Here is a 20051-nt window from a genome sequence, read left to right as displayed (position 1 = left end):
CTGGAGGCCAGGAAGTCCAAGATCAAGGCACTAATAGAGTTGGTGCCCTTTAAGGGCTCATTTCCTGATTTATAGATGGCATCTGCTCGCTGTGTCCTCACATGGTGGAAGGGGCTAGCTAGCTCTCTGGGATAAGGACACTAATCCCAATTATAAGGGCAGAGCTCTTATGACCTAATCACTTCTCAGAAGATTCCACCTTCTAATGCTTCTAATTCTAACTTGGGGTTAGTATTTCAACATATAAATTTTAGGAGGGGGACACAAATATTCAGACCATAGCAGTAGCATTCATAGGTTCCAAGGATTAGGATGTGGGTATCTTTTCCCCCCTCAATAAAATTTTTTATCGTAAAATATATATCACATAAAATTTACCATCACAGCTATTTTTAAGTGTCAAGTTCAGTGAATTCAGTGGCATTAAGTACATTCACATTTCAATGAAATCTTTTGAAGGAATACAAAAACCCATTTTAAAATTCATATGATATTTTACATACAGAAGTGACCCTGAATAGTCAATCCAATCCTGAAAAAGAACAAAGCTGGAAGATGCAAACTTTCTGGTAGTAAAACTTTCTACAAAGCTACGGCAATTAAAACAGTATGATCCTGGCATAAAGACAGACATCTAAACCAATGGAAAGGAATAGGAAGTTCAGGAATAGATAGATAGATAGATAGATAGATAGATAGATAGATAGATAGATAGATAGATAGATTTTCAAATGATTTTCAACAAGGGTACCAAGACCATTCAACTGAGAAAGGACAGTCATTTTTTTCCAGTGGTGCTGGGAAATCTAGATATCCACATGTAGAAAAATGAAGTTGGACCTTTACCTAAAACCATATAAAACCATATAAAAAGGCTGTTTTGTCCAGGGCTTTTGATTTTTGATTACTGAGTTAATCTCCTTGCTAATTACAGTTCTATTTATGATTTCTCTTCCTTCGTGATTCACTTTTGGTAGGTTTTTTTTTGGGAAATTTGCACATTTCATCTAGGTTATCTAATTTGTGGTCATACAGTTGTTTATAGTACTCTCATAATCCTTTTTATTTCCATAGCATTGATTATAACATCCCCACTTTCATTTCTAATTTTAGTAATTTGAGTCTTGTCTTTTCTTTTGTTCCCTTAGTCAGTCTAGCTAAAGACTTGTTAATTTTGTTGATTTTTTTCAAAGAACTATCTTTTAGTTTTGTTGATTCTTCTCTATTGTTTTCTATTCTACGTTTCACTTATCTTTAATCTTATTTGCTTTCTTCTACTAGTTTGGGATTCAGTTTGTTGTTTTTCCAGTTTCTTATATGGTTAAGTTTTGTTGTTAATTTGAGATTTTTTTTTTTAATATAAGGGTTTATAGGTATACATTTTCTACCTAGAAACACTTTTGCTGTGTCCCATAAGGTTTGGTTTTGGCATGTTGAGTTTTCATTTGTCTCCAGATAATTTCTAATTCCTGATTAGATTTTTTTTTCATTGTTGCATTGGTTGTTAAATAGTATGTTGTTTATTTTCTACAAATCTGTGCATTTTCTGTTTCTGTTCTTGATTTCTAATCTCATCCCTTTGTGGTCAGAGAAGATATTTTGTATGATATTATATCTTTTAAGAACATAGATAGATATTGGGGGGGGTTGTTATTCAGCTCATCATATTCATTAATTCCTATCCAGTAGTTCATGTCAAAACTGAGAGTCCTCCTTGATCCTTCACTTTCTTAACTGCTCTAATGTGATGCATCAGGAAATCATTTCAGTTACTCAAAATTATTACTTTTTCTCCGTATACACTGACCTCTAACCAAGCCACTCTCTATTACATTGTCCTGCTTTATTTTCTGTATTACACTTACCCTTATCTGATTTTTTTGTTGTTCAAATTCTTGCTTTTCTAATGTCAATCTCCATTGTTAATTTTTGAAGGCATTTTGTTCTTTTGTCTACAATAGCTAAATCAAAGTCTGGCACACAGGAAATTACAGACTTTTTGAGTGAATTTGTTTAAGAAAAAGATGTTTCACAGTTGGTTAGTATAGGCCAGTGCATTACATATATCCATAAATCCTCAGAATACCTCTATGAAGTAGGCATTATTAATTTCCCAATTTTTTAAATCTGGTAATAGAGTGACAGTTTCTTGCCCAAGGTTATACATCTAAGAAGCTGTGAACCTAGATTTGAACCCGAGGTGTCTAGGGATAGCATCTGGGTTCTTAGGCACTGAACCATGCTGCCTCCTTTTTAGTTTTATTATTTTAAGTAATTGTCTTCCATGCAACACTTGTGATTTAAAAGTACATGTCATATTTAAACAGATTTTCTTTAAACTTCTCCCATATAACCTCTTTTTCCCCTTTTAAACCAGGGTGATCAACTAATTGTATAGAATTAACTCAGAAGGGTATAAATCATGAAATGACTGTTTTCTTCTCTACTCATTGTCTCCAATTGTACTAAATCCCATCATTTTTCTCTGTTAGTGACCTCTAAACATAAGTCTCCAATCACTCTGTTTTTAAAAGACCACTCAGTTTAAAAGTTGAATCACATATCTGTCTCAGTTAGTTACTGTAAATTCTCCTCGTGCTTAGCCTTAGGCCCAAGTGAGCAGGGTCTTTTACTTGTAGAAACACTATCTATGCCCCTAAACAGACTGAATGCTGCTTTGGAGATTAAATCAATGTTGGAAATACTAGTATGTTACCATGTTTATTCAAGAGCACATTTCCTTACTTGCTAACTCAGAAAAAATAATTCACCTCTGATGAATCAGAGGAAGAGTGCCTTGGAGCACACATTCTTGGAGGCAAAGAGACCGGTTGCATAAACCTAGCGAAAGAATAGAAATAGGAAATACGCAGTAGCTTCCAAAGACGTTGAAGAGGTTAAACTGATGAAACTTGCTGAAAAATAGATGTGTGTTGATAGAGGATAAAAATTCAAGGATGACTTCTAGGTTTCTGGCAAGTAATAGTAACACTTACTAATGTGGGACACATGGATGAGTGGCAAATTTGGAGTAAAGAAGAAATGACACTGTGTTAAAATCACAGATTTCAGTCCTAGAGACTTGGCAAATAGATGCACTTCATAAATCACATTTCCTAAAGGCTCCTTTGGGCATAGGAAGGAAGTCATTGGAAATATTCATCTTGAAATAGCTTTAGCAAAAAGAAAAGAAAATAGAACCTTGGCAAACTGATCATTCTTAAACAAATTAACCTGTCTACGTCAAACTTATATTATTTTATAGAGATAATTAATCCCTTCCCAATATAATTATTGTTTTTCATCATTCCTTCTTTGAACTGTATTCTTAATGGCAATTATTATTTGCTTTTCTGAAGACTGTGGCATTATTGTCTTATTAGTAATTTATCAAAAAGCCTAAACTGGAAAATATTTCAGATAGATCTATGTTGTATCTTTGCAAAATCATTGCAGCTCACGAGTTTTTAAAAAAATATCGAGAAGGTCATATGTGTCTACTTACCTTCCATGCAGTTTTGTATGTAAGGCACTATGGACAACTGCTCATTAAAAAAATATTAAAATGAGCAAAATTCAAAAGAAAAAAAACTTTGTATAATGTACCTGTCATTTAGCCACTTTGGGCTGCTATAAAAAAGTGCCATGGACTTTGTGGCTTATAAACAACAGAAATTTATTCCTCACAGTTCTGGAGGCCAGAAGTGTGAGATCAAAGGTGCCAGCATGGTGGGCTTCTGGTGAGGGCCCTCCTTCTGAATTGCATACTGCTGACTTCTAGCTGTGTCTTCACATGGCAGAGAGAGAGAGGAAACAAGCTGTCTTGGGACTCTTATAAGAACACTAATCCCATTCATGAAGACTTCACTCTCATGACCTCATCTAATCCTAATTACCTCCCGAAGACTCCACCTCCTAATAAGATCACATTAGGGGGTAGGATTTTAACATGAATTTAGGGGGAGGGCATCAATGTTTAATCCTTAACACCTCTGAACTGGAAAGAAATTAAAGAACCCTTAGATACCAAAAACAAAGTGAGAACAGGAAGCCAGAGAATTAGGCTGACTCTGAAGACCCACCTATACCTGATTCTGGTAAGCAGGTTTAGACTTTGAGAGCTACAGGGACTCTGTGGACAGAAAACAAAACCTAAGGCCTTTACAAAGTGTGAGCTCTAGTAGGAGAGCCCTGCATAAAGCAAGAACACCAGGTTACAACTTCACTGTGGTGGAAAGATAGAAATTGCACCACAAAAGGTGGAAAAAAGAAACTGTATCTATATTAACTTTAGTACTAAGTGGAAGTAGAAAATCAATTTTCTTGAGAATTTATAAGGCAAATCAAACCCTCATATGGGTTTGCAGCACCAATTTACCTTAACTATGAAGTTCAGGGTTCTCAAGACTTACATGGTTACTAAGTTGGTTGGCATGTGCAAGTACAAATCTACACACACACACACACACACAAAATATATATATATACATCTATGGTTATTCAGATATTCTTATATATATATTATATATATGGCTATTCAGATATTCTTTTCCTTTTTGTGTCAATTTTGGTAACTGATATCGTTAAGAAAGTAATTCCCTTACCTTGTCAAATTCATTGGTTTAAGCTTGTTTATAGTATTTCCTTATTATAATACCTCTAAGAATAATATTTTGTTTCTTATCTCTAATGTTTTTAGTTTGTGTCTATTTTTCTTAGATAAGCTAATGTTTTATCAGTTATTTGATATTTTCAAATAACCAACTCTTGGTGTTAATGATTACCCCTATTATTAATTTACTTCTATTTAATTGACTTCTGCCCTTTATTAATTTCTTGCTTCTATTTACATTGGGTTTATATTTATTTTTTTCTACCATTTTAAGGTAGAAACTTAGATCATGAATTTTATTGCTTTATTCTTTGCTAATGTGACAATTTAAAGCTATAGGATTCCCTCTAACCACTGCTTTAGTTGTATTCTACAATATAGTCTTAGTTCAAAAGATTTTCATATTAGCACCATGATTTCTACTTTGATTCATGAGTTACTTATAAATGGATTATTTACTTTCTAAATATTTTTATTTTTTAAAATAGATATATTGTTATTGATTTTTAGTTTAAATCTGTTCTGGTAAGAGAATATATTCAGTATAATTTCAATTGAGACCTCTTTTATAACTTATGGCATCTATTGGCCAGTGACCCATTTATACTTGAAAAAATTTGTATTCTATTAATACAATTGCTGAGTACAATCTCTAAATATCAATTAGGTGTATTTGGTTCAGGTCTTCTATATTTTTACTGATACTCATCTTTTCTTCAGTTAAGGAAAGTATTGAAATTTTCAACTAAAATTGTGGATTTTTCTGTCTCTTTTCAATTATGTCAGTTTTGCTTCATGCATTTTGATAATTTAGCATACACTTAGGATTGTTAAGTCTACTTAACAAATGTTATGTCATTTTAAAATTTTAAATTTAATTAATTTTAATCTTAATGACCTTTAAAAACACATGTCATTTTTTAAATCTCAAAATATTTCTTGCCCTTGTCCATGGTATCCATTAATTATATGGCCATTGGCCAGGCACGGTAACTCACGCCTGTAATCCCAGCACTTTGGGAGGCCAAGGTGGGTGGATCACCTGAGGTCAGGAGTTCAAGACCAGCCTGACCAATGTGATGAAACCCCATCTCTACTAAAAATACAAAAATTAGCCAGGTGTGGTGGCATGCGCCTGTAATCTCAGCTACTTGGGAGGCTGAGACAGGAGAATCGCTTGAACCTGGGAGGTGTAGGTTGCAATGAGCTGAGATCACACCATTGAACTCCAGCCTAGGCAACAAGAGCAAAATTCCATCTCAAAAAAAAAAAAAAATCATTAAATCCATTTTTTTAATATTTAGTGTTGCATGCTACATCTTTTTTCATTCTTTTTATCTTAACCTTTTTTTTTTTTTTTTTTTTCTAGACAGAGTCTCGCTCTGTCACCCAGGCTGGAGTACAGTGGCACAATCTCGGCTCACTGCAAGCTCTGCCTCCCAGCTTCATGCCATTCTCCTGCCTCAGCCTCCCGAGTAGCTGAGACTACAGGCGCCCGCCACCACGCCCAGCTGATTTTTTGTATTTTTAGTAGAGACTCGTGTTAGCCAGGATGGTCTCGATCTCCTGACCTCATGATCTGCCCGCCTCGGCCTCCCAAAGTGCTGGGATTACAGGCGTGATCCACCATGCCCAGCTTGTTTTAACCTATGTATTTTTAAAGCTCATTGAATACTGTGAGATTTTTCATCTTCTTTAGCCTGACAATCTGTCTTTTAACCAATGTCCTTAGTCCACTTAAACATAATAGAATTTTGGCCATATTGAATTTGTTTTCTGTTTGTTCTATCTCTTCTTAATTCCTTTGTTCCTTTTTCTCTGGCTTCTGTTGGATTGAGTACACTTTTTACTATTCCAGTGTCTTCTTTACTTGCTTATTAGCTATAATTCTTACTTTATATTTTTAATGCATTGTGTAGCATTTACAGTATGTATTTTTAACTTATTACAGCCTCCTTACAAATTATTTATACCACTTTGTATATAATGTAAGCTCCTTAAAACAGTATACTCCTCTTTTTCCCTCCTTTTTGCTATTATGCATCTTACTTTCACATTTCCTATTATCAGTTTAATTCTACATATAGTTTAAACACCAAAATACATTGTAATCATTTTGCCCCAGTTATACTAAAAATAATATCAATACATTTTTTATACATTTACCAGTATCAGCTTCCTTCCTTCCTTCCTTCCTTATAGACACCTTTTTTCATCTTGAACCATTTTATTTCAGCCTGAAGACCATTCTTTAATTTTTTTTATGGAGTAAGTCTGCTGACATTTCTCAATTTTTGTTTGTCTGAATATGTATTTACTTTGCCTTCATCTCTGAAGGATATTTTCACTGGATATAGAATTCTATATATATATATATTTTTTTTTTTGCTTTGTTTTCTCTCTCTAAATGTGATATTTTATTGTCTTCTGGCTTGTGTTAGTTCTGATGGTATATCCAGTGAATTGTTAAATCTTTTACCCCTGTTTTAATGTGCTTTTTCCTCTCTAGGCACTTTCAAGATTGTTATCCCTATTATTGGATTCCAGCAGTTTGATTATAATGTACATTGTATGGCTTTCTTTATGCTTAGTTGGCTTAGATTCCATTGCATTTTTTAGATTCATAGGTTTGTAGACTGTATCAAAGTTGGAAACAATTTTGAGCACAATGTCTTCAAATAATTTGTATGCCCCCACCCACATTTCTGGAATTCTAGCTACACATATGTTACTCTACCAGGTATTTCCCATGGGACAGTTATGGTCTGTTCATTTTTTTAGCCTGTTTTCTTTTTAGAATCCAGTTAGTTTCTATTATATTAGCCTTCCTTCAAGTTCACAGACTTCTTTTGCAATATCTAAAATGTTTGTAAATCTGTTCAGTGAATTTATCATTACAGATATTATGTATATTTTTCTATTCTGTGACTTTATCATTACAGTTATATATATTTTTTCTATTTCTATTTTATAAATTTATTCTGTGAAATTTGATTTTTCATAGTTTCCATTATTCTTCAATATTACATATTTTTCTTTGAATTATTGTGCCTACTGAACATGCAATAGCTCTTCAAAAATCTTGGTCAGCCGGGCACAATGATTCACACTTGTAATCCCAGCCCTTTGGGAGGGCGAGGCAGGCAGATCAGTTGAGGTCAGAAGTTCGAGACCAGCCTGGCCAACATGGTGATGCCCTGTCTCTACTAAACATACAAAAATTAGCCAGGCATGTGGCAGGCACCAGTAAGTCTAGCTACGTAGGAGGCTGAGGCAAGAGAATTGCTTGAACCCAGGAGGCAGAGGTTGCAGTGACCTGAGATGGTGCCACTGCACTCCAACCTGGGTGACAGAATGAGACTCCATCTCAAAAAAAAAAAAAAAAAAAAAAAAATCCTTGGTCTACAAATTCTGTCATCTCTATTATTTAGATCTCATTTTATTGGCTGATTTTTCCACTGATTATGAAGATTGCAATCCCTGACTTTTTCCCATACCTAATACTTCTTGGTTGGATGTTGGATATTATGAATGTGACATTGCTGAAAGACTGTATTTTGTTATTTACTATTGAGTATTGAGTTTCATTTTGCTGGACAGTTAACTTATTTGCAGATCAGCTTAACTTCTTGAGGTTTTTTAAAAGCTTTGTCAGTATGCATCTAAAGTAGCCTTTGCTCTAGGATTAGTTTAACTTTATTTCTTATATGTAGCCTTCTTTTGTTCTCCACTAAAGACTGTGTGTTCAATAAAATCTTTTCAGCTGCTTTAGCCAATTTGAACTCAATTCTCTGTGTCCTCAACTCACTGAAGCCCTTTCCCTCATCATCTGTGCTCTGTGTGGGTTCTACGTCTCAGTCAGGGGTCTGGTAAATATTTTCAAGCAGAAAGCCAAGCACTTTTAGAGATCAAATCATTTGGTCTTTTCTTAGGGATCACAGTTCTCTGTTGTTATTTACCCAGCATCTGAGAACAGCTGTTTCATACATTGTCTAATTTTCTAGTTATTTACAGTAGGAGAGCTAAAACAGTTTTAGTTATTCAATCATGTTGAAGAGCATGATTTCTAAAAGCACATTTTTTAAATTAACGAATTAAAAACAAAAAGCAAGAAACATACATACCTAAAGTATTGATTCTTTATGTGAGGCTGCTATTAAGTGGTATGGATTTGAAGGTACATGTGTGTGCCATTTTCTGAAGAATGCTGAATTTCAAAAATACCAATTGAGCCGAAATATACTCTAGCGACCCCCAGGATTTTTAAAGGCATTTTAATTAGAGATTTTCCAGAAATATTTCTTTATATTGTGCCCTAAAAATGTACTGAAATACAGAAGAAAAAAATGGAATTGTACCGACCACAGTACATATCTAGGCCAAAAAGATTCCTCAAAATATTTAACAGACTTTAATGAAAATCAGGAAATAATTTACCTTTTAAGAAAAATCATGAATTATTTTATCAATTTAGCATTATCTAAATGAAAAAAAATGTAAAGTTCAATAGAAATAAAAATAGATCCTTTAAGAAAACCAAATTGGGCCCGGCACGGTGGCTCATGCCTGTAATTATGGCACTTTGGAAGGCTAAGGTGGCAGATCACCCGAGGTCAAGAGTTCCAGACCAGCCTAGCCAACATGACGAAACCCTGTACCTACTAAAAATACAAAAATTAGCTGGGAGTGGTGGTGGGAGTGACCCTGTAATCCCAGCTACTCGGGGTGCTGGGTCAGGGAGAATTGCTTGAATCTAGGAGGCAGAAGTTGCAGTGAGCTAAGATCGGGCCACTGCACTCCAGCCTGGGCAACAGAGTGAGACTCCGTCTCAACAACAAAGTTAATTTCTGATATTGCTCCTCAACTATGTTCTTTTGACAGTTTTTACCATTTCATTATTTGCCATCATAACCCATCTGTTTTCTCATCCTAGAACCCTGGCATCATACTTCACACTTCCATTTACCCAGGACAACCAATTCATTACCATTTTCTGTCCATTTTACTCCTAAATAAATCTCGATATTTTCATCCATTCCCTTAATCCAAGCCACCATTACTTTCAGTTGGGTTACTATGTTAGTGTTATATCTTATCTTCCCTGTGTAAATTTACCCTATACCAGCCCATTTTCCACAGAATATTTTTCAAAATATTTTAAAGTTTTACTTTCTTTTTTTTTTTTTTTTCCAGACCATGTCTGGCTCTGTTGCCCAGGCTGGAGTGCAGTGGCATGATCTCAGCTCACTGCAACCTCCGCCTCCTAGGTTCAAGCGACCCACCCACCTCAGCCTCCCGAGTCACTGAGACTGCAGGTGGACACCACCATACCTAGCTAATTTTTGTATATTTTGTAGAAATGGGGATTCGCCATGTTGTCCAGACTGGTCTCGAACTTGTAAACTTAAGCCATCTGCCCACCTTGACCTCCCAAAGTGCTGGGATTATAGGTGTGAGCCATCACACCAGCCATTACATTTTTTTCTTAGGAAAACTCAAAATACTAACAAGGCCTCTCTGGTCTGGCTAGTCCTCATTTCTCAAGCCTCCTTCCTTCATAATCTGCTTCAGCATGTTTGACTTCATGCACATGGGTCTCCTGGTCCTGGTCAAGCTGCGGTGAGCTTTAAGTCCTTTCCATGTATGGCTCCCTTAGCCTAGAATGCCCTTTCTCTGCTTCCCTTATTTCCCTTTACTAACTTCCTCAGTAAATAACGTCCCTCAGAAAAGCCTCTCTCAACTCTGCCGCGCAAGTATCAGCATGTTGTAGTCAGTTGCCTACGTAACTTGTGTAATGTCTGGCTCTGCAGTTAGAGTGTGAGTTCCATGAGGACAGAGAACATATACATGTTGTTCACTTTGGGGGTTCCAGAACTTTGAATGTTGCCTGAGTTATAGTTGATGCTAGATAAGTAATTATTCAATCATGATTCTATATTATGTAAGAGAAACTTACTTTCAACGATGTGCTCAGAAATAAGCACTCTCAGTCACTATTATGGAAGTATAAATTGATGCAACTTCTATGAAAATCACTTTGAAACTGTTTTTCAAAATCTTTAAATGTTCAATTTATTTATTATTGTAATTCCAAATCTGGATATCTAAGGGAAACATTCAGATATACACATAATTAGTATATAGCATATTTATTTAAACATTATTTACAAGATAAAACTTGGAAATTTTCAGATATCTAATACTTGCAGATTAGCCTAAATAATAACTAGCAGGATTTATTGGCTTAAGTTATCAAAATGTTTTCATATAATTTTGACATAGCCTTCAATGGATCCTCATGTACATGTCTTTAGGAAAGACAGTAAAGTTATATGGAAGAATTTAAAAGTTTAAACACAAAATCATTTGAAGGAAAATATTTTAAAAATTTGATGTAAAATGGTAACCATGACATCTCATTTCTATGTCATTAATCTTATTTAGATTGTACACAGATTAGCTCAAAAAGAAAAAAAAAAATTATGTAAACAGAATTATTCTTTAAAAATCCTATATAGATGATAGTTGTTTGTGGGTGAGAAATAACATTTATCTTCCATTCTTGTTCATAGCAAATCATAAACATGTTAAAAAGTCCTGGGTCTGTTTTTAAATCCAACATATCATCTTTGAATTGTTTAATAATGCATATAACCCTGCCATTTTAATCTGTTAATTACTGTGCTGCTTAATGATCCTTCTTTAATCACATACTTTTCTGAATGGGCATAGGAGAGACAGAGCATGTATGAGATGTAAAGCCAGTATTCACAATGCTCATAGGATCACTGGATAGACTAAATAGATACACATAGCCTGAATATAGTAATGTGTTAAAGAATAAATGATTAAGGACCAAAATAAGGAGTATATACATCAAGGGTCCAAGGACATTAGGGAAGGTAAAGATAAATATCGCTATATAGTTACGGACAATTTCAGGACAGGAGAGCTTACAGCATCTGCCGTGATTGCAGACTTTTCCTAAAAAGAGCTGCCTCGAGTTTTACATCAGGGAATGTTGATCCATTTGTTTGTAAATAAATGGACTAGTTTCAACAAAATAGTTTATAGTGGATATTGATCAATGAAGCTGACATGTTAATACTCATTATATTTTTGAACCTCTTTATAGCTCTCCGAGACGCTGGCAAACAGTCTATCAATAGTGACTGGAAGATTGAACACTCTGGAGCCTTCCATTTAGCTGGAACTACTGTTCATTATGTAAGACGAGGCCTCTGGGAGAAGATCTCTGCCAAAGGTCCTACTACAGCACCTTTACATCTCCTGGTATGAGGGAATGAATTGATAACATGGCATAATCAACTTCTCGAGGAAAGGGACATTCCCAGTGCACTTCCTCTAATCTTTTTCAGATTTGAATTGTCACACAGACATTTAAAATTATTTAAAAAGTGGATTTTTTAGAGGTTTTGTAAAATGTGTTTTAATTCATGATATCTAAAAACAGCAATTATTACAGGAGGAGCAAGATGTTTTAGGGAATTTACAGATGCAAAGTACAGATGTATGACAGGGAATCCAAAGAAACCGCTTTTTCCTAAAAACATACATTTACTAACTGAAGAGGATGTCTATAAAGAAAGTACTATAATATTGCATGCAAATCACAGCGTTTTATATATATATGAATGGCCATTATCTGACTCTGCATAAAAACCTTAGATAAAATGTCATTCTACCTGAGAGAAGGAATTTGATAAATATATCTAACAATGCTCCCAATCACCCTGTTATTAATGGATTTTTGTAAAGAATTATGAAAATTTGAATGTTTGGGATGACAAGCTTCATTACCATTAGTAAAAAACTGGATATAGGCCAGACGTGGTAGCTCACGCCTATAATCCCAGCACTTTGGGAGTCTGAGGCAGGCGGATCATGAGGTCAGGAGTTCGAGATCAGCCAGATCAACATGCTGAAACCCTGTCTGTACTAAAAACAGAACAAAAAGAAGAGCCGGGCGTGGTGGCACGTGCCTGTAATCCCAGCTACTCAGGAGGCTGAGGCAGGAGAATTGCTTGAACCCGCGAGGTGGAGGTTGTAGTGAGCAGAGATGGAGCCACTGCACTCCAGCCTGGGTGACAGAGGGAGACCCCGTCTCACAAAAACAAAACAAAACAAAAAACTGGATATAAGTAGTTTAGCATTTGAAGAGAAAGAATCAGGATGATGGAATTCTGTCCAGGCTGGTGGCAGGTTCATGGGCCCCTTTTGACCCTGTTTATGGCAGTGTGTGCTAATGGCACATGAGCCAAATGACTGACTACACAGCTGGTGTGAGTTTTCTATCCTAATGGCAAAACAAAGTCTAAAATTCAGACACTTCAACACCTCCTTAAGTCCACACATAAAACAACTCTAAAACACTATCAATTGACTGTTTATTTGGAGCATGATGTGCTGCATTATTTAATATCTCCACACGATTTAAGATGCATTTGTCTTCAATTGGAGACATGTGTGTTGCTAATCTAAGAGCCACAGGTTCACATCATATATTGGCCCATTTGCTTCTCCTGCTTTAGTGTGCCTGCAGATTACCTGGGATTCTTACTAAAATGCATAGTCTGATTAATTTGATTTGGGGCAGGATCTAAAATCTGTATTTTTCACCACCTTCCACGTGATACTGCTGGTACTGGTCCACAAACCACATTTTAAATTACAAGGTTCTATATAACTGCAATTAATATGCTTTACCAACAGAAATAAAGGGAGCAAAGTGAGTGGTGTGTGTACCTTCTATTCCAAATCAGAATAATAATAATATCTATAATTCATTGAGGACTAAGAATTAGACACTATCCAAAAGTGCTTCACGTTCATTATGGTATTTAATCCCCAAAATCATCCTGTGTAATATGTATTATTATTACTCTAGCTTACAGATTAAAAAGAATTAAATATGAGAAAAGTTAACCAATGTGCTCAGTGTTCTCCAATAAGTTATTTAGCTGTAAAAAACCAGGTATTAATCACTCTTCTCTGCTACCTCACTGACATAGAGGTCCAAAGAACTTGGATCCAAAGCTTAGATCCAAGTTCTTTATACCAAACTGCCTTAAATCATAAATGTAAGTATACTTTGAATAATCATTTTGTACATCTCCTCACAGTCCCATTGCATCCTATTATTTAATTTCAGCTGCAAACCCTACTCTCTGCCTTATGCCATCTAGAGAGATAATATAAAATGAAGAAACAAATGTTGTATGAACAATATCTGTTTCATTCCATTTGGTCACTTATAATAACAGTATCAACAGCAAACATATGTTTAATGATTGTATTGCATAAAATGCCATCATGTTGCCTGCCTTTAATAAGGGTAACCTCCCCTGTTTTTATCTTATGGTGTAAGACGAAGGCTTCTTTACTAAGCTTCTAATTCAGAATTTGAAAACACTGTATGTGAGACCTTAGTGTTGGGTGGAGGGAGTTTCCTTGCTGCAGAATCCTTAATCTAACTGGTAATTACCAAGGTTTTTCCTGGAAGCATGAAGCATAATTAAAGTCAGTGAACTATGTCTAAAAGAAGGCATCTATGTGACCTGGATTTATTCAGTAATCCAAGGGAAACTGCACTTCTAAGATATTTTTTCTTTAATGACTATTACAGATTGAAGGACTGTACTGAATTTTGAAAGGCAATCCCTTCTGCTGCCATGCTTCAACATGTGCCCCTCAGCTATAACGTGGTCACACTTTCCTTTTTGCAAAGAATACTGCCAAATTCAAATGGTTTAAGAAAAAGCTAATGGTTTTGTAGCCAATGTCTCTGTTTTAAGTGGCATTAGATATTCAAGGACAATCTAAAGTTCTATCAATGAAAAGGTAGTTTATTAGGAAAAATAGACATATTTTTATGTGATTAAGTTAACAAATAGCTTGTATTTACATGTTCATTCCATCCATTTAAAAACTATGTATAATAATAGTCTGGGGATAGTCATAAACAAGATATGTCATTTTTTAAAAACTCATTTAAACTTTGTCTTTATAAACTCATTAGGCTGAAAGTCACTTACAATCGGCAACATCAAATGACATTTTTAAGCCCAAATAAGTACGATGATATACTTAGAACTAGTACACTGTATATGTTATGCATTTGTGAACTGAAAATTACTGAAAATTACTGAAAATTTTTATAGATGCAGTTATTTATAAAGTTGACACACTAGTCTCCCAATCCACACATCAAAATACATCTTAGGCATTCTGTTGATGTACTGAACAAAACTCTGAGGAAAAGAAGGAAAGAAAATATAATAAAAATCTTCAGATACTTAAACCTAGGCCCATTTCAATTTTCTTATGGAGTATCAACTCTGCATTACCTATCATTACAACTACCTTGATGCCAGTAAAATACTAAATAAAGTTCCTTAATAATTTATCATAATTTTAAAATTTGGGTACATGTTTTTTAATGTATCATATTATATTATACAGATTGTTTCCAAAGTCCTCAGATCCATAGAAGTGATATAGTCCATGGAATTGCTTGACATATTTTCTAAAAATGGATGCATAAAGAAATACATATATATACTCATTAAATCTTTCATTAAAATATGTGTGTATGTGGGGGAGGGGGTGGGTGTATTTATGGATACACTATATCCATATAGTGGCCACACTATCCAGTTCTGAGCCTTGCACTGGGAACGAGTAGAGAACAAAACAGACATGGTCCCTGAATATAGTGCAGTGCAATGTATAGCCCAATGTTCAGTCATTTTCATGTATTTTTATGGTTTATTGAACTGTTTATATATATGTACATAAGTGTACAATTAATATTAAAAGTTCATGTAACATAAATTTAACGTCAAAGAAAACAATATATACTACAAGTAGAAAATCAGTAACCTTTCTAAAATTAAAGGTTAACTGTAAGCATACATGGAATGAAATTCTTGTCCTCCAGTTTGCTTAGAAATTCTCTGCCTTTATGAAGTTCAGTGATCTCGGAAGTCATCTATCCTCTTCCTCTTTTGACTCAGCGACTTCCTGTCCATCTTTACTTTGCTCTACATTTGGTATTAGATTTTGAGTCAACCTTGATATTTGATAGGACACATACTCCTGCCGCCACTTTTGCCCACCCCCAAGTAAAGTCATCTTATACATGTACTATGCTTTGGGAAACTGTCTAGTCCATCAGATTGAAAGAAAATGATCTAGTATTTCTGACCTCACTCAAATGAACTTTTCTTCAAGATCTTTTTAGCATGGAGGTAAGTACAAAGCTCAAGTCTTTTCAAAAGCATGCCTATATCACCATTTAAGAATAATGTCACATTTCTAGTATGCATTAAGAGAAGGGTATGTCCACAATGACAACAACAACAAAAGACATGCACAAACGCAATGAGCATTTTAAGTATCAATATTGTTAATTTCATGCTTTACATTGCACGTGCTCTAGTCTGACCCATCTGCCTTGATCATTTTTATATACTATAGGTGCTCCTGTTTCAGGATCAGAATTATGGTCTTCACTATGAATACACTATCCCATCAGACCCTCTTCCAGAAAACCAGAGCTCTAAAGCACCCGAGCCCCTCTTCATGTGGACACACACAAGCTGGGAAGATTGCGATGCCACTTGTGGAGGAGGTGAAGGATTTTTAAACATGTATCTTTCCAAAACATCAGTTGTTTTCTGATTAAGCACTGATAATTAAGACAGATCCAAAATCCCTAATCTGCAATTCCAATAGAAACTGAAAGTTTTGTGTGACATGTTTAGTGGCTAAACACCTGAACTACTTTGAATGGAAGAACAGCTATTTAGGATTGTTATATATCTCAATATGACTACTCTTTGCATTACATTACGTAAGTATTAATATATTTGTTTACAGGGGCCTCCCCAGACACCATTCAGATTGTTAGGTACTACTTACGCACTGTGTTACTTCTATGAAATCTTAAAAGTTCTAAATTCCAAAGTACACCTGCCCACAAGAATTACAGACCTGAATTGAACATAAGAGTTATTTGACAAGAACAGTCTTGAACTGGCTTCTATGTTGTCTGCATACTTATGTTAACTACACAAGGCTCATGGTATCCAAGACCTCCTGTGGATACCAAAATTTGAGGATGCTCAAGTTCCTGACATAAAATGATGTAGCACAGTCAGTCCTCTCAATCCGCTGGTTCCACATCCACAATTCAACCAGCCATGGGATGGAAAGTACCTACAGGCAGACTTTCATATCTGAAGGTTTTGATCTGCAGATGGTTGAATCTGTGGATACAAAGCCTGTTGATACTGAGGGCCAACTGTATACAGAGCATGTGAAGAAAGTAATTTTCCAATTCCTTTAGTTTGCTCTTTTTTAAAAGTATACCACCATTTTCAATACATATAAATGCATCCTGAAATTGTGCTCCAAGTTTGTTTTTTAATTTTCAGTCTTATATTACAGGTTAAGGAGGCAAAAGAACATAATTAGTTCAGCATCAAATGTGACCATAAGAAATTACTTAATCCTTAGCCAGGTGTGGTGGTGCACACCTGTAATCCAAGGTACTCAGGAGGCTAAGGCATGAGAATTGCTTGAACCCAGGAGGTGGGGGTTCCAGTGAGCCATGATGACACCACTGCACTGCAGCCTGGGTGACAGAGAGAGGCTCGGTCTCAAAAATAATAATAATAATAATAATCCTTAATCTTATCCCTTTATTGTACCAATAAGATAATCGTGCCCTGCAGGTTAGGTAGATTGTGGTTGCTCATAGAACCAGTTAGTAGTAAAGCCAACACAGGATCTCAGGTCATGAGATTTCCAATTGATACCTGTATCCATCTATATCTGTATCAGCAGTATATTATTTCAGTTCTCATTTCCACTGAACACATTTTCTATGGCCTTGTAGTAACTGATTCCTTTTAATGCTGAAAAAAAAATATTCAATTATACAAAAGTATGATATATACATATATATTGTGTGCAAAGAAGTGAACCATCTATTTTGTTTTCTGTGCAAATAAACTGTTCACATAAAATGTTGCTGCAGCAGAAGTGGGGAAGGTGCAGTGACTGGATTTGGGGGAGTGGATTTGGGAGAAGAGACAGAAAGCAAACATGCAAGTAAGTAATATGGTATCAAATTGCGATACTCTGGATAAAAATAAAGCAAGGAGGGAAAATAGGAGTTGGGAAGATGAGAAGCAGTAGGTGCAGTTTTAAATATGGTGGTCAGAAAAATCCTCAATGAGAAGATCCCACTAATTAAAAAACCTGAAGTGGATATGGGTGGGCACCAACTACAAGGGCAGAGCAGTGTAAGCAAAAGCCCTGAGGCAGGAGAAGAGTTTGGCATACTCAAAGAATAGCAAGAATACTTGTATGTGCTTCCTTCACTCTGAATGATGTAGGATGCTATTGGAAGGTTTAAATAGAGGAGTGACTTATTCTGACTTAATGTTTTTAAAAGTTACTTCTGTTTCTGAATTGATTGTACAGTGAATAGAGAAAAAGGGTACAAGTAGAGTGATCAGTCAAGAGGTTACTACAACAATCCAGGAAAGAGATGATAGTTGAACTACTGTGGTAGCAATAGAGGAGGGAGGAAATGGTCAGGTTCCATATATATTTTGAAAGTAGAACTAATAGATAATGTTGACAGACTAAATGTGGAGCATGAGAGAAAGAGATATGTCAAGGATGACTGATGATTTTTGCCAAGCAACCTGCAGGGTTAATTCACCACTGCCTTACATAGAAAAGTCTGGGGAAGACCAGGCACAGTGTCTTACGCCTGTAATCCCAGCACTTTGGCAGGCTGAGGCAGGCGGATCACAAGGTCAGGAGATCGAGATCATCCTGGCTAACACGGTAAAACCTCATCTCTACTAAAAATACAAAAAATTAGCAGGGCATGGTGGCGGGCGCCTGTACGCCCAACTACTCGGGAGGCTGAGGCAGGAGAATGGCGTGAACCTGGGAGGTGGAGCCTGCAGTGAGCCGAGATCCTGCCACTGCACTCCAGCCTGGGCGACAGAGTGAGACTCCATTTCAAAGAAAAAAAAAAAAAAAGAAAGAAAGAAAGAAAGTCTGTGGAATAGCAGGATTAGGAAGGAGTTTTATTTGAAATGTCTGTTGGACATCTAAGTGTGATGTCAAGTAAGCAGTTAGGTATATAAGTCTGGCATTCAGAAGAGAATATCAGGCTACAGATGAAGAATATATGGATGATATTTTTAAATGCCAAATGAGAATAGTCACCAAACACTTTATCTATCCTTGGCATTTAAAAATATCATCCATATATTCTTTATCTGTAGCCTAATATTGAGTGAAGAAAGAGAGAAGCTGTTAGAGGATTGAAACTTGGGGTATGCCACCATTTAGAGCTTGGATTGATGAGGAGAAACAAGCAAAGCCTACTGAAATGAGTAGCCAACAACATAGCAGGAAAAAAATAAAAAATAAGACATGCAGGAGGCAACACTTTCCTATATGGCAAGTGAAGAGAGTATTACAAGAAGGAGGGAATGATCAACTGTATCAAAAGTTGCTAATAAATAAAAATTAATATAGCCTGACAATGACTGTTATATTATAGTCATTATATTTTATAAATGAAATACATTTGAAACATGAAAGTCAATGGTTATCCTATAAAAATTAATTTTAATAAAGTGTTTGTCTCAAAAGACTGTGTGGATGGATTCAAGAGAAAATAGCAGAAGAATTGAAGAAAGAGACTCTAGGTAACTCAGGAATGTTGCTGAAAAGAGAAAACAAATATGGCAGTGGTAAGAGGGGATATAAAACAAACGTGGCAGTGGTAAGAAGGGATATGAGTCAAAGGAGTTTGTTGTTGGTTTCAATAGGGCATATTATACAACATTGTTTGTCAATGTGCATTTTTTAGAATAAAACAAAAGCTAGGGATGCAAAGGAAAGAGCAAAAAAATTGCCGAAGTGATCGCCAGATAGGATGGGATGGGATGGGATGGGATGGGATGGTGAAGTTGGTTTTAGGCAAAAATATGGACAACTCATCACTAGTAACAGGAGAAAAGATAGGTGTTGGGAACTTACAGTTGAAACTATTTTCTCAATAAAGGCTATCTGGTTGAGAGTGAGGGTGGAGAAGGAAGTACTGAAATTTTGAAAAAAAGAAAATGTGAATCAATCACTTAGATAATGAATGGAATGGGTATGTGTATTTTGATTATCTGGAGTAATAGTCTGTTTAAAGTTCATGGTCATGAATTTAGGATGATACCAGTCCTTATGATGGTATGTTACCCTCTAGCTATGTACAGCATGCGAGTGCACTTGTGAAATGAGTTTGGAAATTGCCAAGTGAGTATGATAAAGTAAGAGAGGAGTAAGTGCTTGACCTGAGGTTGTATGCAAGAAGCTGAAAGTGGTGGATCGT

General features: G+C 35.6%; 1 protein-coding gene across 2 annotated transcripts in view; it reads left to right on the top strand.

The window, feature by feature from the left end:
* Positions 1 to 20051, top strand: part of ADAMTS19 (ADAM metallopeptidase with thrombospondin type 1 motif 19) — a 286825-nt gene that overhangs the window by 215309 nt on the left and 51465 nt on the right. For both annotated transcript variants that reach the window (XM_073010715.1, XM_008014319.3), the window contains exons 17-18: positions 11748 to 11905; positions 16112 to 16265. In XM_073010715.1, coding sequence (XP_072866816.1) covers positions 11748 to 11905; positions 16112 to 16265 — 312 coding nt within the window. The remainder of the gene's footprint in view (positions 1 to 11747; positions 11906 to 16111; positions 16266 to 20051) is intronic.

Source organism: Chlorocebus sabaeus, chromosome 23, assembly GCF_047675955.1.
Source record: "Chlorocebus sabaeus isolate Y175 chromosome 23, mChlSab1.0.hap1, whole genome shotgun sequence".
Classification (NCBI taxonomy): Eukaryota; Metazoa; Chordata; class Mammalia; order Primates; family Cercopithecidae; genus Chlorocebus; species Chlorocebus sabaeus.
Note: the sequence above shows the minus strand (reverse complement) of the source record. Positions and strands in the feature narration are given on the sequence as shown.